The sequence below is a fragment of the Equus przewalskii genome, chromosome 28 (assembly GCF_037783145.1).
Source record: "Equus przewalskii isolate Varuska chromosome 28, EquPr2, whole genome shotgun sequence".
Taxonomy (NCBI): Eukaryota; Metazoa; Chordata; class Mammalia; order Perissodactyla; family Equidae; genus Equus; species Equus przewalskii.
The window spans coordinates 5,155,078-5,176,132 of NC_091858.1; the positions used below are offsets into that span (position 1 = coordinate 5,155,078).

Sequence of the window (21,055 nt, forward strand, 5' to 3'; positions counted from 1 at the left end):
TCTATTTTGTGTCATTAACCTGTATGCCTACCCTTATGGAAAAGCGTACTGTCTTTATTACTGTAGCTTTATATTGAATTTTGAAATCAGGTAGTGCAAATCCTCAAGTTTTTTCATCTTTTCCAAAATAGTTTTGGCTGTTCTAGGTCCTTTGCATTTTCATATACATTTTATTATCAGCTTTCCAATTTTTATGAAAACTCCTGTGATTTTGATAAATATTGCATTATCAAACAATTGTATAATTAAATTTTGGGAGAATCAGCATCTTAACAATATTGGGTCTTTTGATACTTGAATATGGCATATGTCTTAATTACTTAGGTATTTTAAAATTTTTCTCAGCAATGTACATTATTTTACAGTTTACAGGATTTGTACTTGTTTTGTTAAATTTATCCTGAAGCATTTTATTATTTTCTTTTGCTCTTATGCATACAATTGTTTTCTTAATTTCATTTTAAGATTCTTCATTGCTAGTACATAGAAATATAATTGATTTTTGTATGTTAACTTTCTGTGCTGCAAACTTGCTAAACTCATTAGAAGTTCCAGATTTCGTTTGTTGATTCCTTAAGATCTTCTACAAACAAGATCTTGTCATGCATGAATAAGAACAGTTTTATTTTTTCCTTTCTATCTATTTGCATGTAATTCCTTTTTCTTGCTTAATTGCACTTGAAATAACTTCAGTCCAATGTGAATTGATGTGGTGAAAGTGGATATTCTTGCCTTGTTACCAATCTTATGGGAAAAGCATTCAGTTTTTCATGATAAGTATGATGTTAGCTACAGTATTTTTTAAAAAATAAATGCCTTCTCTTCTAAAATAGTATCTTTTATTCCCTTGTATGTTATGTTGTTTTATTTTTCTTCATCATTCCAATAACTATCTGACTTATTTCACATATTTATTTTCTGATGTTCATACTTTTTGCCCTCAACAGGTACTTGGTCTACTTTTTACTACATACCAGTTACCTAGAAAATTGCTCAGTAAATATGTTGCCAATAATGACTTAATCAGCTCAGTATATTTTGTCATTATTTCACTTTATCCTTTGATTATAGAATCCATGATATTCTCAATTTTTGTAAAGGCACAAAGTAGATAATTAAATTTATTTCTTCTCCCCTTTATAAATCATTTCTCAGAGAATATTATTTCACCATCTTTTTGAGTGTTTTATTTACGTGCTTTATAAAAAATCAACTTTATTGAGGTATGATTTGTCCACAATGAAATTCATACACTTTAAGTGTATGAGTTTATGACTTTTGACAAACATATATAAATCTCTGAACCACAGTGTCAGTCAGGCTATGCAACATTTCCATCTCCACAGAAAGTTTCTTTGTGACCCTTGGCTCTCCTTCTACTTTCCTCTCTTGCCACAGACAACCACTGATCTGATTTCTATTTACAGTTAGTTTTCTTTGCTCTAGAATTGTAAGACAGTAATTTCTCTGACTTATTTAAACATTATTCTTTAATTGTTTAAGTATATTTGTAGTGACTCCTTTTAACTATCAGTATGCCAAACCTAATACCCAGGCCATCTCAGTGTTGATTTCTATTAGCTGTTTTTCTTATTGACTATAGATCACATTTTCTTATTTCTTTATATGTCCATTATTATTATTATTAGCATATTGGATATTGTTGATAACAGAATAGAAAGTGTGGATTCCCTTACCTTCCTCTGAAAATCATTGATTCTTTTTCTACCAGGTAATTTATTTATTGGCTAATCATGTTGAAATTTATATGCTTGGTTTTATACTTTCTTAGTGTGACTCTATGGAAAACTCAAGATATTTCAGAATCCCTCTAAATTGTTGAGACTGAACTTTCAAACTCATTCTCCTCTGGGTATCTTGTCAGAACTTGAATTTAGGCTCTGTTAAAATTGATATAGAGTAGATTTTAGTATAAGGCAGAGGTCAGCCAATAACAATTCATAGACCAAATTTGGCTGGCTGCTTGTTTTGTAAGTAAAATTTTATTGAAATATGGCCAGGTTTATTGGTTTGAATATTATTTATGGCTGCTTTTGCACTACAATGGCAGAGCTGAGTAGTTGCAATGAGGTATATTACATATAAGCCTAGAATATTTATTATCTGGCCCTTTACAGAAAAAGTTTGTCACCTCCTGGTCTAGGGCATAGTCTTTACTCTTAAATCATATTCTTTCTAGTGTTTCAGTTGGATGCTGAGGTGCTACCAAAGTGCGAACAGCCCTCACTCCATCAGAGCAGGCACTCCTGTGGCTTCTCCCATAGTGTGCTTCAAACAACAGACTTTAATTTGAAAAATGTTTAATTCTGGAGAGCAAAAGCTCTAAAATATGCTACTAAAGTTGATACAGACGTATTCATGTCAGTATTTACAGAAAAACTACAAAAAGGATATAAGTGGATAAAAAGTATATTAAACACTGAGGCCAAAAATGTAAGATTCTGTTGTTTGGCACTGGGAAGGTAAATAAGAATAACACAGTTCCTATGTTTAAAGACTTAATAAAGGTCATAAGATAGATAAATAATAGGTCTTGTTTAAACAAGATGGATAGCAATAAAAAGATTTTGGAATTTTTAATTTTCATTACAGGAATTTTCTTGATGAAATGTAAAAAAATGTCTTAAAACATGTTAGCAATGCAATCAGTAATTTTATAAGCGTGCTTATTGTTCCCATGGATAATAATGCTCTTCAAATCTCTCTTCAAAATAGCATACATTTGGTGAAATGCAAAGATCTACAGCAGTAATGTTTGTCATACTGATGTTTTTTTATATTTTAGGTACTCTGGGGGTGCAAAGGATTTTAGCACCTGTAGCTTGGATGACTTTAAACATTTTGCTTCACATTCTGGCCTTAACTGTCTTCATAATATCCTTCCTGATACACCAGTTTACAAACAGAGGAAGGTATGTGGCAATGGAGTCTTGGAAGCAGATGAACAATGTGACTGTGGCACTCTTGAGGTTAGTAGAAAGTTTTTCAAAGATTTTCCATTGCCTATATATGTGTATAGTAGTTGGAAAAGATGATATAGACCTTGTCTTTTAGGAAAATGAACTTGTAAAAGATCGTTGGGGAATACGGAAGCCTTTAGGTCTCCTGTTTGCTATTTTCTGAAGTGCAGAGCAAAGGTTCTTTAAATAATGTTTTGATTTCCTCAAATATTACCTTATTACTTTCTTTAGTGTATGCTTCAGCTCCAAATTTATAATTAGTTATCACAAATAGTGTCTAAGGAGTTGAAGAAGTATGCCTTTAATAATAAGCAGTAACAAAAACAGACAAGAACATCTAAAGACTATAGACTATTACCAATGTGATAGAAAAATGCATAGTTTGCTAAAATAGGGAGAAAAAGTTTTGTATTGACAGGTGGTGCCAATTTAAAATATTTGAAAATTAATTCTGTCACTTGTATAAAATATAAAAATATAGACGAGTTTAAGAACATATTTAATAAAGACACTTCTAACAAAGTACTTGAAAAAATATAGAACTAAGATCAAATCAAAACAAAGATGAGAGATGATAGAGAAGGTGTTGACAACAAAGTGAAGTAGTCATATGAAAACTGTCAGAGATGGTACTTGTAAAATATGGAATATACTACACATGTAAATATATATTAAAATTTAAAAAATATATATTATATACAAATATATATATTTATATATGCTACATATATAATATTAAGTGGCACTGGAACACATCTAATAGAAGAAAGAAGCCAGAGCAGAGTTTACTCTTAAAAAACTGCAGCCGGAATAGGTAAGAATTGTGAAATTATGTCTTTCTAGCCTAAGGGTGCTCCTCCACCTCCACAGCTGTGGCCGAATTAAATGGCTGTGGAAAACTGCAGCCCTCCTGACTCAATGTGGCAGAGAACAGAGTTCAGAGATGAGAGCCACTAGAAACTTAAGGAGAAAAACCTGAAAGTGAGAGAATTGTGAAAGTTTAAGTCCTAAAATCTGATTATTAACTGTATAAATATGCATGGACCAGAAATACTCCATGGGGCAGAAAAGAATGGTGAGGCCCTTGAAAGACACATGTGTACCAGGTGAGCTCTGTGAGTTTGATGGGTATTTTTAAGAGAATATTTCTCAACTACATGCAACTCAGGCAGCAGAAATCTGATGACTTATTAGTTTCAGATATCGGAATATAGAGCCTGAGACTGGAACTGCAATTGGAAATTAAAGAGGAATCTTCAGAAACAAGGAAACTGCAGAAGATTGTATTCTGAAATCTAAGTGCTATCTCTGCCTAAATCCTTAGCTGAATGCTACATTATATCAGGGAATCAAGCTAAAAGTTTAGCAGCTCGCAGCCGTATGAGTTGAGCAGAGGTAGCTGCTGCACACTGTGGGGGAGACAAAGTTTACAGTTTATTCCCAGGCAACTTAATTCCCTGCAAGGAAAGCAAGTCTCTAGAATGACACAGCTGGATACAGTCATTGTATCATGTTATCTATAATGTCCAACTTATTAACCAAAAATTACTAGACATTCAGAGAAACAGAAAAGTGTGAACAGCATTCAGGAAAATAGGCAGTTAAGGAAAACTGACTCTGAGAAGTCCAAGATATTGTATTTAGCAGATAAAGACTTCACAGTAGTTATTTTGAATGTTTTAAGAGAATTAAAGGAAATTATGCTCAAATAATTTAAGGAAAAATTAATATAATGAGTGAATAGTTTGGGATCTCAACAGATAAATGATTCTATTAAAACATATAAAAACATATAAACTTAAAGTCTAGAACTGAGAAGTACAATAACTGAAATGAAAAATTCATTGGATGGGCCCAAAAGCAGATGAGAGATGTCAGAAGAAAGAATTAACGAACCTAACAGTAGAACAATAAGAATTATATAATCTATAGAGCAGAGAGAAAAAATGTTGAAGAAAAATGATCAAAACCTCAGGGACTTGACAGGAAATGTAAGTAGCCCAATATACCTGTAATTGGATTTCAAGATAAAGAAAAGAGAAGTGTGGCAGAAACAAAATATTTTTTAGGAACAATGCTTATTATTTTCCGTATTTGAAGAAAAACATTTACTTACATATCTAAGATGCTCAGATAACTACAAGTAGATAGAGGCAAAGAAAACCAATTCTATACACAGCAAAGTAAAACCTCCCAAAGCCCCAATATAAAGGAAAACCTTCATTGCAGCCTAAAAGTAGACACATTAGATATGCGGTGCAATGATACAAAATGTAGCTGACTTCTTATCACAAATAATGGAGGTCAGTAGACTTTAGAATGACACACGTGCTGAAAGAAAAAAAAGTCAATGAAAAAAATTCTATACCCAAAGAAATTATCCTTTAAAATGGAAGCAAATAAAGTTAATGAGAGAATATGTCACCAGTAACTTGCCCTACAAAAAAATTCTAAGAATTTGAAATTTTTCAGGCTGAAAGGCCAAGGCAGTAGATGATTGTTTGATCTACAGAAAGAAAGATGAGCACAAAAAATGGTAAATATGTGGGTAAATATCAATAATTATGTTTATGTTTTCTCTTTTCTGCTCTTTATTTGACTGTGCTATATACATGTACACATATGTAAATATATATACACACTTATATACTATGCATTCATATATAAATACACATGCATATATAAATATGCATACACATGTACATAGATATGTGTATATTTATGTACATATAAGAACATGTGTATATATATGTACAAATGTGTATATACATTTAGACACAGATACATATATACATACACATATACATGTATATATACTTATCTGTATCTGTATAGCTACGTTATGCAATAACAATGATAGCACTAAAGATGGAAGTGTAAATTGAGATAAATATTGCAGAGTTTCTATAATTTACCTGAAAAAAAATCAGTATTAACTCTAAGTGCATTATGTACTTTAAAAATACCTACCGTAAATATTAGAGCAAATATTGAAAAATTATGCAAAGAGATATAGCTAAAAAATCAATAGAGAAGTCAAAATGAAATGCTGGACATACTTCATACACAAAATAAGGCAAGAAAGGAAGAATCTTGGAACAAAAATAAGACAAGGAAAATAGGAAACAAACAGCAAAATGACAAATTGAAATACACATATTAATAATTATATTAAATGTAAACAGGTAAAACACTGATCAAAAGGCACACATTGTCAGACTAGATAAAAATCAAGAATCAATTACATGCTATCTGTAAAGGATACATTTTAAGCCCAAATGCCCTGTAAGGTAGGAAAAGAAAAGAATGGAAAAGGGTATAACAAGCAAACAGTAAATATAAGAGAACTGTAGTGACTATATTAGTATAAAGAGTAAACAAAGAGATATAGTAATCTTTTAAAATGATAAAAAGGTAAATATATAAAGAAGATATAACAACAATAAATATACATTTAAATTTATAAAAATATATCATATTTACACACAAACACATACACATGTTAGATCTTCAAATTTCATGAAGCAATCACTGATAAAACTAAAGGGAGAAAGAGGCAAATCCACTATTGTATTTGGAGGTTTACTTCGGATCTCTCAGCAATTGATAGAACAACTAGACAAAAAGTGAGTAAGGATGTAGAAGACCTGAAGAATACTATCAACCACCTTAATATAATTGATATTTACTGGCTACTATATTTAATAGCTAAATAAAAACATTCTTTTCAAGTGAACTTGGAATATTCATCAAGATAGAGTATATTCTGAGCCATGAAGTCAGTCTCAACATATTTATTTTGCATTGAGAATTAAATTAGAAATCAAGAATAATAAGATATCTTGAAAAGCCCCCAAATATTTGGAAAATAAGCTATCACTTCTTAATGGCCCATGACTCAAAGAAGAAATCACAAAGGCAATTAGAATATATTTTTAACAGTATGCAAATGAAAACATATCAAAACTTATGAGCTTCAGCTAACACAGTGTTTTGAGTAAACTGTAAAGCTTTAAATGCTTATAATAGAGAATAAAAAATGTCTGAAGTAAATTATTTAGGATGCTACTTTAGGGAACTAGAATATTAGTCTAAATTAAATGCAAAATAAATAGAAGGAAGTAGTCATAAAATAAAAGCAAAAATCTGTGAGGTAGAAACCAAAGAATGAAAATCAATGAAAATAAAACTGGTGCTTTGGAAAAAATTAATCTACTTAATAGACCTTTCGCTGTGCTGATGAAAGGAAAATGAGACAAAAACTAATAATATCAGGAAAGAAAGAGGGCACATTACTACATATTCTACGTATATTAAAAATAAATATTAAAAAATACATAAATAAATTTTGCAATTTAGGTAAAATTGGCAAGTTTCTTAAAGGACTCAAATTATCACAAATGATATAAGGAGAAAATTTGAACAGCTCTATATTTAGTGAAGAAATTAAATTTGTAATTAACATATTTTCACATAGAAACACCAAACTCATATTACTTCACTAGTGAATTTTATCAAACATATATGGAAGAAATAATGCCATTATACATGAATCTTCTGATAATAGATGAAAGAGGCATTTTGCAACTCATTTCATAAAGTGAGTATTGGTCTGAAGTCAAAACTAGACAGGAAAATTAAAAGAAAAGAAAATCACACCAATATTCCTCATAAACAAAATATAAATAGTTTAACAAGTCTTGATCAAATAGGGTTTATCCCAGGAATACAAGGTTGTTTTAACATATGCAAGTCATTTAGTGTAACTCACCATAATAACAGAATAGTGGAGAAAAAAAAGCATTTGAGAAAATTTAGCACCAATTCATTATAACCTCTCCCAGAACTGGAGGAGTAGAAGAGAACCTCCTCACTCTAATAAAGTACATCTCTGAAAAAACTACAACTATCGTCATACTCACTAGTGAAAGACTCAATGTTTTCCCTTAATATCTGGAGCAAGGCAAAGATGTTCATTCTCACCACTTCCTTCAACATTGTAGTGGATGCTACAGCCATTGCAGTAGGACAAGATAAAGAAAGACATATGCTTTGAAAGGAAGAAGTAAAATTGTCTTTAATCAAACTCAATTTGGCCACGTGACTAGAGAATCCTAAGCAGTCTCCCCCCAAAAGCTACCAAAACTAATTAGTTGAATGCAAGTCACTGGATACAAGGTAAATCTAAAACAATTCAAACGGATTTCTATGTATAAGCAATAAACAAACAGAACATGAAACAAAAAGTACACTTCCATATACATTGTTTCAGAAAACATGAAACATATATACAGAAATTTTAACAGAATATGTGCAAGATCTGTAAAATAAAATCTTAAATTGCTCAGAGAAATGAAAGAAGATTGGAAGAACGGAGACATATCCCAGTTTCATGGATTGGAAGACACAATATTATTAAGATTTTAACTCTACATACTTTGGGCTATACATTCAACACAATCCCAGTCTAAACACACTGATGTTTTGTACAAATTGACAAACTGATTCTGCAATTTATATGGAAATGCAAAGGACCCGGAATAGACAAAGCAATTAAAAGAAAAAGAAGAAAGGTGGAGCACATACACTGATTTTCTATAAATTTCAAAATTTTCTATAAGGATATGATAAAGACAATGTGATATTGACCAAAACATAAATACATAGCTTAATGGAACAGTATAGAGAATCCAGAAATAAAATGATATTTATGTGGTCAATTGATTTTCTGCCAATATAATAAGGCAAGTCAATGGGTGAAGAAAATCTTTTCAACAAAAGTTTTGTGTGAATTGGATATCCATGTAATTAAAATAAACCTTGACTTCTCACCACACAATTAACTTGAGAATTTTGAGATGATGGTGGCGTAGGAGGACTCTGAACTCACCTCCTCTCGTGGATGTAACAAATCTACAACCAACTGTGGAATGATTACATATGAGAGAGGTGTGAAAACTAGATGGAAAGAACCCCCACAACAAGGGACAACACTGACAGAGGGGGAAGAGGCAGAAATACACCCGGGTAAGGAAAAGAAGCACATCCTAGCCACGGTTCTTCATGACTGGGAGCAATTGTAAAGGTAAGAAGCTTTTCCCAGAGGAGTGGAGATATCTGAGCAGGAGAGCTGTGACACAGTAGGCATCCCAGCTTTTGAATTCAGCATAACTGAGATGAGTTCCCATGACACTTGGCTTTACTAGCTTTGAAAACCAATGAGAGAATACACCCAGAAAAACTATTGAACTTCAGAGAAAGAAAAGCTCTTAAAGGGCCCATGCACAGATTCACCTGTTCCGGAAACCAACACAAAGACACCAAAAAGAAAGCTTCAAAGTTCTTTGGTAAAAGAGACTCACTTGCTAAGCTCTGAGAACACCTCAGAGACGCAGGAGGCAGCTGGTCCCACCTCCCCAGGGACTGAGACACTGGCGGTGGCCATTATTGTGACCTACTTCAGTCATGCTCACACGAACACTGGCAGATACCATTGGATTTCTTCTTCTGACTTGTTAATGCAGGAGTTTGCCGTGCCCACTAGATCACCAATTTAATCCAGCTCAGCCAGGCAGACAACCACCCCAGGACTGGTCCCACCCACCAACAAGCCCTTGGGGAACTTGTGGGCCCATATGGGTGGAGTTTGTGGGGTCTCAGCTGTGAGGCGAGTGGGCCTGCCTTGGTGGAGCATGTGTGTGAGTCAGGCCAGTGTTGGAAGGATGTGTGGGCCTGTAGGCAGTGGGGCATGTCAGCTGCAGCAGACTTGTACTGCTGGCCATCTATAACAGCTGCAAAAGGGATAAGCCCTGCCTTTTAACCCCTGAAATGATTGTGTGCTGCCATGCCTAGGGCCAGCCCCACCCATCTTGCTGCTGAGAGAGCTGACAATAGCCTTGTACCACAAGGAGCCTCACCAGAGGCCTGCAGCAATTGTGAGCCCATGAGCCTGGCAACCAGTCACACTGGGGGCCTTGCAAGCAACAGTGCAAGAGTTTGCTCCACCCAATAAAGTGACTGAGGTGACTGTAGCAGCCACACATGGCTGAGCCTCACAACCAGCAGCTGAGGGGCTAGCCTAGCCTACCCATGTACCTGTAACAAGAGCAACCCCATCACAAAAGAAGGACACATGTAGCCCACACACAGGACACTCCTGGAACATTTGGAAGAGGAGATGAGAGGGAAGCACGTTGCTGAGCCTCATAAGGCATCTCTTACAGAAGGCCACATTTCCAAGATTGAGATATGTAGCTGATCTACCTAATACATAGATATAAGCACAGAAAAGCAGGGAAAATGTGGAGACAAAGGCATATACTCCAAATAAGGGAACAGGATAAATCCTCAGAAAAAGTACTAAACAAAAGAGATAAACCATCTACCTGATAAAGAGTACAAACTGTCATAAGGATGCTCAGTGATCTTGGGAGAAGAATAGATGAACACAGTAAGAACTTCAACAAGGAAAATATAAAAGAGAACCAATCAGAACTGAAGAATGCAGTAATGGAAATGAAAAATTCACTAGAGGGAATCAACAACAGAGTAGATAATACAGAAGAATGGATCAGTGATCTGGATGGATGAGCAGAGGAAATCACCCTAGCTGGATAGAAAAAAGAAATATTAAAAGGACTTATGTAAGTGGGAAAGAAAAGACCACAAATAGGAATAAGAAAATTATCAAAGAAGAAATATCACCAATAAATGCAAATATACAGTAGAGGTAGTGGATCAACCATGTATAAAGCTAGTGTTATGGTAAAAATACAAAAGGACTAAAAATATATATCTCCATTATAACATCAAGGGATACACATACACAAAGGAGTTTGAGTATGGTATCAAAAACAAAATGTAGGGGAAGGGGAGTAAAAGTATAAGGCCAACTTAAGAGACAACTGATTTAATATGGATTGCTGTTTATGTAGGTTATTATATATGAGCCTCATGATAATCATAAACCAAAAAACTATAATAAATATGCAAAAAATAAAGAGAAAGCGACCCATATAACACTAAATAAAGGCATCAAGTCACAAAGGAATAGAGCAAACAATGAAGAAAGGAGTGGAGAAAAACTACTAAAACACCCAGAAAAAGTAACAAAATGGCAATAAGTCCATACTTATCAATAGTTAATTTAAATATCAATGGACTAAAAGTTCAAATAAAAATGCATAGTGTGACAAGTTGGATAAAAAACAAAACCCATATATATGCTGCAGACAAGAGACACGCTTCACACCTAAAGACACTCACAAACTGTAAGTGAATGGATGGAAAAAGATATTCCATGCAAATGGAAACAAAAAGAAAGCTGGGGTAGCAATACTTATATCAGACAAAATAGACTTTAAAATAAAAACTGTAGGGGCTAGCCTAGTGGCACAGCAGTTCAGTTTGCACGTCTGGCTTTGGCAGCCCAGGGTTGGCCTGTTTGGGTCCCAGGTGTTGACATACACACTGCTTGTCAAGCCATGCTGTGGCAGACATCCCACATATAAAGTAGAGTATAAATTAGCTCAGGGCTAGTCTTCCTCAGCAAAAAAAAAAAAAAAAGAGAGAGAGCTTGGTAGCAGATGTTAGCTCAGGGCTAATATTCCTCAAAAAAAATATGTAGCAAGAGACAAAGAAGGGCAGTACATAATGATAAAGGGAACAATCCAACAAGAAGATATAACACCAGTAAATATATAAGCACCCCAATGTAGGAACATCTAAATATATTAAGCAATCATTAACAAACATAAAAGGAAAAATGGACTGTAACACAATAATAGTAGGGGACTTTACCACTTCACATATGTCACTGGTTAGATTATCCAAACAGGAGGTCAATAAGGAAACATTGACCTTAAATGACACATTGGACCAGATGGACTTAGTAGATATATACAGAACATTCCATCCAAAAACTCCAGAATGCACATTCTTTTCAAATGCCCATGGGACATTCTCCAGGATGGCTCACACATGAGAGCATTAAACAAGTCTCAATACATTTAGGAAGGTTGAAATCATACCAGGTATCTTTTCTGACCACAATGGGATAAAGCTAGAAATCAACTACAAGAAGAAAACTGGAAAAGTCAGAAATATGTGGAGATTAAACAAAATGCTACTGAATGACTATTGGGTCAATGAAGAAATCAAAGGAGAAATTAAAAAATACCTGGATACAAAGGAAAATGAAAATAAGACATGCCAAAGTTTATGGAAGACAGGAAAGGCAATACTAAGAGGGAAGTTTATAGCAAAACAGGCCTACCTCAACAAACAACAAAAATCTGCAAGAATCTAACAATACACCTAAAAGAACTATACAAAGAAGAATGAACAAAACGAAAATCAGCAGAAGGAGGAAATAAAAATAAAAATCAGAATGGAAATGAACAAGAGATTAAAAAGAAAATAGAAAAGATCAATAAAATTCGGAGCTGCTTCTGTGAAAAGATAGCAAAATTGACAAACCTTTAGCTACACTCACAAAGAAAGAAAGAAGGCTTGCATAAATAAATTAGAAATAAAGGAGGAGAAATTATAATGATACCACAGAAATGCAAAGGATTATAAGTGAATTCTATGGAAAGCTATACACCAACAAATTTGGTAATCTAGAAGAAATGAATAAATTCTTAGAATCATGTAACTTTCCAAAACTGAATTAAGAAGCAATAGAGAATCCGATTAGACCAATCACTAGTAAGGAGATTGAAACAGTAATAAAAAATCTTCCCCCACCCCTCAAAAAGAAGTCCAGGACAAGGCAGCTTCCCAGGTGAATTTAACCAAATATTTAGAGAAGATTTAATTCCTATCCTTCTCAAACTCTTCCATAAAATTGAAGAGGAGGGAATGCTTCCTATCTCATTCTACGAGGCCAGCATTACCATGATACCAAAACCAGACAAGGACAACACAAAAAAATACTGAAAATTACAGGCCAATATCAATGATGAACATCGATGCAAAAACCTGCAACAAAATACCAACAAATCAAATGCAACAACAATACACCAAGATCCAGTGGGATTTTTTCAGGGATGCAGGGAGGTTTGAACATCCACAAATCAATCAACATGATACACTACATTAGTAAAATGAAGGAAACTAATCACACGATTATCTCAATAGATGCAGAGAAAGCATTTGAAAAGACACAGCATCTAATTATGATTAAAAAACACTGAATAAATTGGTACAGAAGGAAATTACCTCAATGTAATAAAGGTCATATATGACACCACCACAGCCTACATCATGCTTAATGGTGAAAAAACTATCCCTTTAAGAACCCGAAAAAGACAAGGATGCCCACTTTCACCACTTTTATTTAATGTAGTATTGGAAGTCCTAGCCAGAGCAATCAGGCAAGAAAAAGAAGTAAAACAGATCCAAATTGGAAAGGAAGAATTGAAATTGTCACTGTTTGCAAATGAAATGATTTTATATGTAGACAACCCTAAATAATCCACAAAAAAAACTGAGGAATAATAAATGAATACAGCAAAGTTGTAGCATACAAAATCGGCATACAAAAATCTGTTGCATTTCTATATTCCAAAAATGAACCAGCAAAAAGAGAAATTAAGAATACAGTCCCATTTACAATTGCAACCCAAAGAATAAAATACTTTTATTTATTTATTTGGTATCAATTTAACCAAAGAGGTGAAAGACCCCTACACTATAAAACATTTTCAAAAGAAAACAAAGAAAATAGAAAGAAATGGGAAGACATTCTTTGGTCATGGATTGGAAAAATTAATGTAGTTAAAATGTCCATACTTCCTAAAGCAACCTACAGATTCAGTGCAATCCCTATCAATGACAATTTTTCACTGATATAGAACAAAGAATCCTAAAATTTATATCGAACAACAAAAGACCTGAATAGCTTAAGTAATGCTGAGAGGAAAAGAATAAAGCTGGAGGTATCACATTCCCTGTTTTCAAAGTATACTGCGAAGCTATAGTAATCAAAACAGCATGGTACTGGTACAAAAACAGACACCTCAATCAATGGAAGAGAACTGAGAGCCCAGAAACAAACCCACATGTTTGTGGATGCTAATTTTTTTGCAGTAGAGTCAAGAACATACAATGGAGAAAGGAATAAATGGTGTTGGGAAAACCAGACAGCCACATGTAAAAGAATGAAAGTAGACCATTATCTTAACACCATGCACAAAAAATAACTCAAAATGGATTAAAGACTTGAATGTAAGACCTGAAACTATAAAATTTCTACAAGAAAACATAGGCAGTATGTTCTTTGACTTCAGTCTTAGGAGTATCTTTTTGAATACCAAGTTTCACTAGGCAAGAGAAAGAAAAGAAAAAATAAAGAAATGAGACTACATCAAACTAAAAAGCTTCTTCCAGCAAAGGAAACCATCAACAAAATGAAAAGACAACCTAACAATTGGGAGAAGATATTTTCAAATCATACATCTGATAAGGGATTAATATCCAAAATATATAAAGAACTCATATAACTCAATAACAAAAGAAACCAACCTATTAAAATGGGCAACGGAAATACAGACATTTTTCCAAAGAAGATATGCAGATGGCCAGAAGGCACATGAAAAGACATTCAACATCACTAATTATTAGGGAAATATAAATAAAAACTACAATGAGATATCACCTCACATCTGTCAGAATGGTGTAATTAACAAGATGAGAAATAAGTGTTGGAGAGGATGTGGAGAGAAGGGAACGCTCATACAATGCTGGTGAGAATGTAAACTTGTGCAGCCACTGTGGAAAATAGTATGGAGGTTCCTCAAAAAATTAAGAGTAGAACTACTATATGATCTAGCTATTCCACTTCTTGGTATTTATCCAATGAACATGAATACACTAAGTTGAAAAGATAATTTGCACCCCTGTGTTCATTGCAGCACTATTAACAATAGCCAGGACTTGGAAACACCCTAAGTGCTCATCAATGGATGAATGGATAGAAAAGATGTGGTATATATACAAAATAGAATACTGCTCAGTCACAAAAAAAAAGATGAAATCTTGCCATTTGTGACTATATGGATAGACCTTGAGGGTATTATGCTAAGTGAAATGTCAGATGGAAAAAGCCAAATATTGTATGATTTCACTCAGAAGTGAAAGAGAAAGACAACAACAGCAAACAAACACATAGATACAGTGATTAAATTGGTGGTTACCAAAGGGGAAGAGGGAAGGGAGGAAGGAAAAAGGGCAAATATGTATGGTGATAGATGGTAATTAGTTTTTGGATGGTGAACATGATGTAGTCTACACAGAAATCAAGATATAATGATGTACACCTGAAATTTATATAATGTTATAAACCAATGTTACCTCACTAAAAAATTTAACATGAAATGGATCAAAGAGCTAAATATAAAAACTAAAATTCTAAAGCTTTTAGAATAAAACATAGGAGACAATCTTTTTGACCCTGTGGTAGGCAAAACTTTCTTAGATATGACAAATAGTAATGAGGGATTTTGTTATTTATTTATTTTCTTGGTGATGAATATTCGCTGTGAGCTAACATCTGTGCCAGTCTTCCTCTATTTTGTATGTGGGATGCCTTAACAGCATGGCTGATGAGTGGAGTAGGTCCATGCTCAGAATCCAAACCCACAAACCCGGGCTGCCGAAGTGGAGTGTGCGGAGCTTTAACCACTCGGCCATAGGGTTGGCTCCAAGAATGAGGTTTTAAAGAAAAAAATGATAAATTGTAATTCATCAAATTTAGAAACTTTTTCTCTTAGACTCTGTTAAGAAAAATAAAATGACAAGCTCTAGAATAGTAGAAAATATTTATAATTCATACATATTCAAGTATATATATGAACATATATAAAATATATTCAAATGTCAATTCAAAGGACTTTTATTCAAATACATAAAAAGACAATTAAGAATTTTGGTTTTCAGTCTATCATGTGAGAAGTTTAGAAGTTACCATTCAGTCCTTACAATAAATAAACAGCTAGACAAATTGAAAAAGCAATGACTCTTCCTAGATCCGTCATGAGGTCCAGAGCAAACCACTGCCCCTTAAACTGGAAGGATTGACAGGTGAATACAGAGAACACAACTTACTGGAGTAGCAATCCACAAGCTGAAACCTTTCGGGAACCAGTGCTGGGTAGGAAAACCTGGACTGTAATTGGAAAATTGCTGAGTGCTCAATGTGGACTAATCTGGTAGTTAAAAATTCCAAGGGGACCCTGTCATGGGGAGGCCCCACACTTTTGTGAGTTTTACCTCCAGGACTGGTGGTCACAGTGAATACTGGCGAACAGTCTTCTCATGCTTCTGGCAGAGGGAGGGGGAAAAGAAACCATTTTTTTTTTTTTCTCTACTAAGAAAGCTTTGCCCTGAGCTAGCACATGTGCCAATCTTTCTCTATTTTTTAGCATGTGGGCCCACCAGCACAGCATGGCCTCTAACAGAGTGGGGTAGGTCCGTGCCAGGGAACTAAATCCGGGCTGCTGAAGTAGAGCACGCCAAACTCAACTACCAGGCCACTGGCTCTGGCCCAAGAAACCCTTTTGGGCCAAATATTGGCTGGAAATAGCCAACGTATTCTATTCTTCTTATGAAGGTCTTCCCTTACAAATACTAAATTGGATTGAAAAAACAAACACAAAAAACTAAGAATAACCAAGCATTTGATTAAAAGAAACAGTATGAAAAAAAAGCTAACAAAAGAATGTTTAAACTTTGAGTGCATGAGTCAATATATGAAATAAAAACTTTTTAAAAGTATAATACTGCTGCCTATGGTCAAGCTGTTTACTGAAAATACCAGCAAAAAATGCCAATAACAAAACACCAGAAAACTCAAACTTCTGATATTGGTAAACTGCATAATTTAGAACAAACTTGCTATTGAAGAGTAGAAAAGCTAATTGAAGGCCCTGACTCTTAGAAGATCAAAAGTAAGTTTGGGGCCACGATCCCAGTGAAACCAGGTCTGGATAGACCAGACTAGCTTCTGGACCACTTTTTCTGGGTTGAGGTTTGAGAGTTTGCCGTTTCAGAGAGAGAAGCCCAGAGTCTGAATGTTGCTTTTGACAGTTTCACATCAGAGAAGTTCTACATGTGAATAGATTTGGCTTCTATAATTTATTATAAAAGCAAGAATATAAGAAGATGTTTGAAGAGAATAGTAGGTAACAAGGTATCTATGAACTATTTCCTCTATGATTTTGACTCCACAGTAGTATTTTAATATTGTTCAAGTTATATGGAGTGTAGTGAAACAACACATTTCTTTTACAAACTAGTGAATGAGGTGTTGATTTCTATAATTCTTATATAAAGAACAGGATCACTGAAACTATGAATTTACGAAAAGCATCATAATTTGAAAGAAATTCTGTGTTGCAGCTTTATTTGATGGTACCCAATCATGCATGATTAACACAGCATTTGTTTTCAGAATTGTACTCATAAATCCTGCTGTGATCCTAGAACGTGTTCGTTGAAAAAGGGTAAAGACTGTGGTTCTGGGGAATGCTGCACAAGTGATTGCAAGGTAAGAGGCAACCTGTATTTTAGAATAGCTCAGATTAATTTCTTGAAACCCTTATTTCAGGGAGATGGAAAACATGTCATATAGCATATTCACTCCTTCCCATTATATCATGTCCAAGCAACATTGGACCCACTGTCACACTTCAGTCCATTCAGTAATTTATCATTTCCAGGACTCACATGTATGTAGTGTCGGATGCTTCTTCTCTCGAACTTGACTTCCCATTTTTATATCTCATTACCAATCTTTCTTATACCCACTGAGATTTCTCTCTGATAAACATATATCTGGAGCAACCTTCAGGTCTTATTTTCTAACACCCTATCTTACATGGGATCAGGAAGTTAAATTAGTTCTTTGTGTTGGCTAAATTCTCTTCACTGTCTTCTAGTGAAGTCCTCTGTTCCTTTATAAGTCATTCACTTGTTGTTACAATCATTCAGTCCCTCTTTATTGAAAGCATTTAAAGTGTCCCTGAATAATTACCCCACATCCAGCACAATACACTGGAATCTAGCGAAAAAAGAAACTCCTGAACAAAGTAAATGGAAAACATCTGTAAGATTGGAGGAGGAGTATGCTTTTATCTTTTTAAAAAATTTTCCCCAACTTTAGTGAGATATGACATACAACACTGTGTAAGTTTAAGGTGTACAACATAATGATTTGATCTAAGTATATATGGAGAAGTCATTACCACGTAAGTTTAGTTTACACATTCACCACTTCACATAGTGGGAACTATGTGCTAACTATCTTAGCGACTTTCAAGTATATAATACATTGTTGTTAACTATGGTCAACATGCTGTACATTATATCTCCAGACTTATTCGTTTTATAGTTGAAAATTAGTACCCTTGACCAACATCTTCCCATTTACCCCACCTAGCAGCCCCTGGCAACCACGAAGCTGCTCTGTTTTGATGAGATTGGCTTTTTTACTTTCCACATATAAGTGAGATCATATAGTATTTATCTTTCTCTTGTTTAACTTATTTCACTTAGCTTAATGCCCTCAAAGTTCATCCATATTATTGCAAATGGCAGAATTTCCTTCTTTTTTATGGCTGAATATTATTCCATTGTGCATATACACTATATTTTTTAATAAATTTATCCATTGATGGGCACTTAGGTTGTTTCCATGTCTTGGCTATTGTAAGTAATGCTGCAATGAACATGGAGGTGCATATATCTCTTAAAGATACTGATTTTATATCTGTCAGATATATGCCTGCAAAGGAGATTCCTCAATCAATAGTAGTTCTATTTTTAATGTTTTGAGGTACCTCTATTCTCTCTGCTATAGTGGCCGTACCAATTTACATTCCCAACAAAGGTTCACAAGGGGGCCAGCCTGGTGGTGCAGCGTTAAGTGCACACATTCCACTTTGGTGGCCCAGGGTTCACCGGTTCGTATCCCGGGGGCAGACATGGCACCGCTTGGCAAGCCATGCTGTGGCAGGTGTCCCACATAAAAAGTAGAGGAAGATGGGCACGGATGTTAGCTAAGGGCCAGTCTTCCTCAGCAAAAGAGGAAGATTGGCAGCACATGTTAGCTCCCTTTACTCCACAAGCTTGCCAGCACTTGATATCTCTTATCTTTTGATAATAACCATTCTAACAGATGTGAGGTGATATCTTATTGTGGTTTTGATTTACATTTCCCCTGATCATTTGTCATCTTGAGCACATTTTCTTGTACCTGTTGGCCATTTGAATATCTTCTTTGGGCAAAGGTGTATTAAGCTGCTTTGCTAATGTTGAAATCAGACTATTTGGGGTTTTTTTCCCTGTTGAGGTATGTGAGTTCTTTATATATTTTGAATATTAACCCCTTATCAGATGTACAGTTTGCAAATATTTTATCCCATTCTGTAGGTTACCTTTTTATTTTATTAGTTGTTTCCTTTGCTGTGCAGAAGCTTTTTAGTTTGATGTAGTCGTCCCGCTTCTTTATTTTTGCTTTTGCTGCTTGTGCTTTTGGTGTTATATCGAAAAAGTCATTGCCAAGACGTTATCAAAGATGTTGTCTTCTAGGAGTTTTACGATTTTAGGTCTCACATTTAAGTATTTAATGCATTTTGAGTTAATTTGTGTTTATGGTGTAGCATAAGGGTCCAGTTTCATTCCTTTGCATGTGGATACTCAGTTTTCCCAACATCATTGAATGAAGAGATCATCCTTTCCCCATTGTGTGTTCTTGGCACCCTTGTCAAAGGTTAGTTGACTATACATGTGTGATTTTATATCTGGTCTTTCAATTCTATTCCTTTCATTTGTCTGTTTTAAGGCCAAAACCATACTGTTTTGATTACTATAGCTTTGTAGCATGGTTTGAAATCAGGAAGTATTATGCCCCAGCTTTGTACTTCTTTCTCAAGATTGCTTTGTTTATTTGGGGTCTTTTGTAGCTCCATATGAATTTTAGTATTGCTTTTTGTTTTTATGAAAAATTCCATTGGAGTTCTGATAAAGATTGCATTGAATCTATAGGTTGCTTTGATAGTACAGTTATTGTAACAATATTAATTTTTCTGATCCATGAACACAGGATATCTTTTCATTTATTTGTGTCTCTTTCAGTTTCTTTCATTGATGACTCACAGTTTATTGTGTGCAGGTCTTTCACCTCCTTGGTTAAATTTATTCCTATTTTATTGTCTTTGGTACTATTATAAATGGGATGTTTAAAATTTCTTTTACATATCTTTCATTGTAAATGTATATAAATGCAAATGATTTTTATAGTTTGATTTTGTATCCTCCAACTCGACTGAATTTATCAATTCTAACAGTTTTTTTGTGGCTTCTTTAGGATTTTCTGAATATAAGATCATGTCATCTGCAAACAATCTTCTTCCTTTCTGACTTGAATTCCCTTTATTTCTTTTTGTTTGTTTGTTTGTTTTGTTTTTAAAGATTGGCACCTGAGCTAACAGCTGTTGCCAATCTTTTCTTTTTTTCTGTTTTGTCTCCCCAAACCGCCCTCATACACAGTTGTATATCTTAGTTGCAGGTCCTTCTGGTTGTGGCATGTGGGACACTGCCTCAACGTGGTGTGACGAGCGGTGCCATGTCCGTGCCCAGGATCCAAACTGGCAAAACCCTGGGCCACCACAGCAGAGTGTGCAAACTTAACCACTTGGCCACACAGCCGGCCCCATAATTCCTTTTATTTCTTTATCTTGCCTAATTGCTCTGGCTAGGGCTTCCAGTACTATATTGAATAAGAATGGTAAGAGTGGACATCTTTGTCTGGTTCCTGATCTTAAAGGGGAACTTTCAACTTTTGTCTACTAGGTATGATGTTAGCAAAGGATTCTCATGCATGGCCTTTACTATGTTGAGATATGTTCTTTCTATACCCAAATAGTTGTGAGCTTTTATCATAAAAGGGTGTTGAATTTTATCAAATTTTTTCTTCATTTCTTCAGAGAATTATATGATTTTTACCCTCAATTCTATTAATGGAGTATATCACATTTATTGATTTCTGTATGTTGAATCATCCTTGCATCCCA

At 34.5% G+C, this 21,055-nt stretch overlaps 2 protein-coding genes across 45 annotated transcripts in view; both read left to right on the forward strand.

Annotated features, from left to right (window-relative positions):
- The window catches only part of LOC103543289 (disintegrin and metalloproteinase domain-containing protein 18-like), a 466,882-nt gene that overhangs the window by 183,571 nt on the left and 262,256 nt on the right, over window positions 1-21,055 (forward strand). The gene's annotated exons all lie outside the window — the stretch shown is intronic.
- Window positions 1-21,055, forward strand: part of LOC103544809 (disintegrin and metalloproteinase domain-containing protein 5-like) — a 160,508-nt gene that overhangs the window by 54,494 nt on the left and 84,959 nt on the right. For all 37 annotated transcript variants that reach the window (XR_011534333.1, XR_011534332.1, XR_011534331.1 and 34 more), the window contains 2 exons: window positions 2,807-2,990; window positions 17,434-17,529. Coding sequence is in view for 10 of the 37 variants with exons in the window: in XM_070598798.1 (XP_070454899.1) it covers window positions 2,807-2,990; window positions 17,434-17,529 (280 nt within the window). In the remaining 27 variants the exon portion in view is untranslated. The remainder of the gene's footprint in view (window positions 1-2,806; window positions 2,991-17,433; window positions 17,530-21,055) is intronic.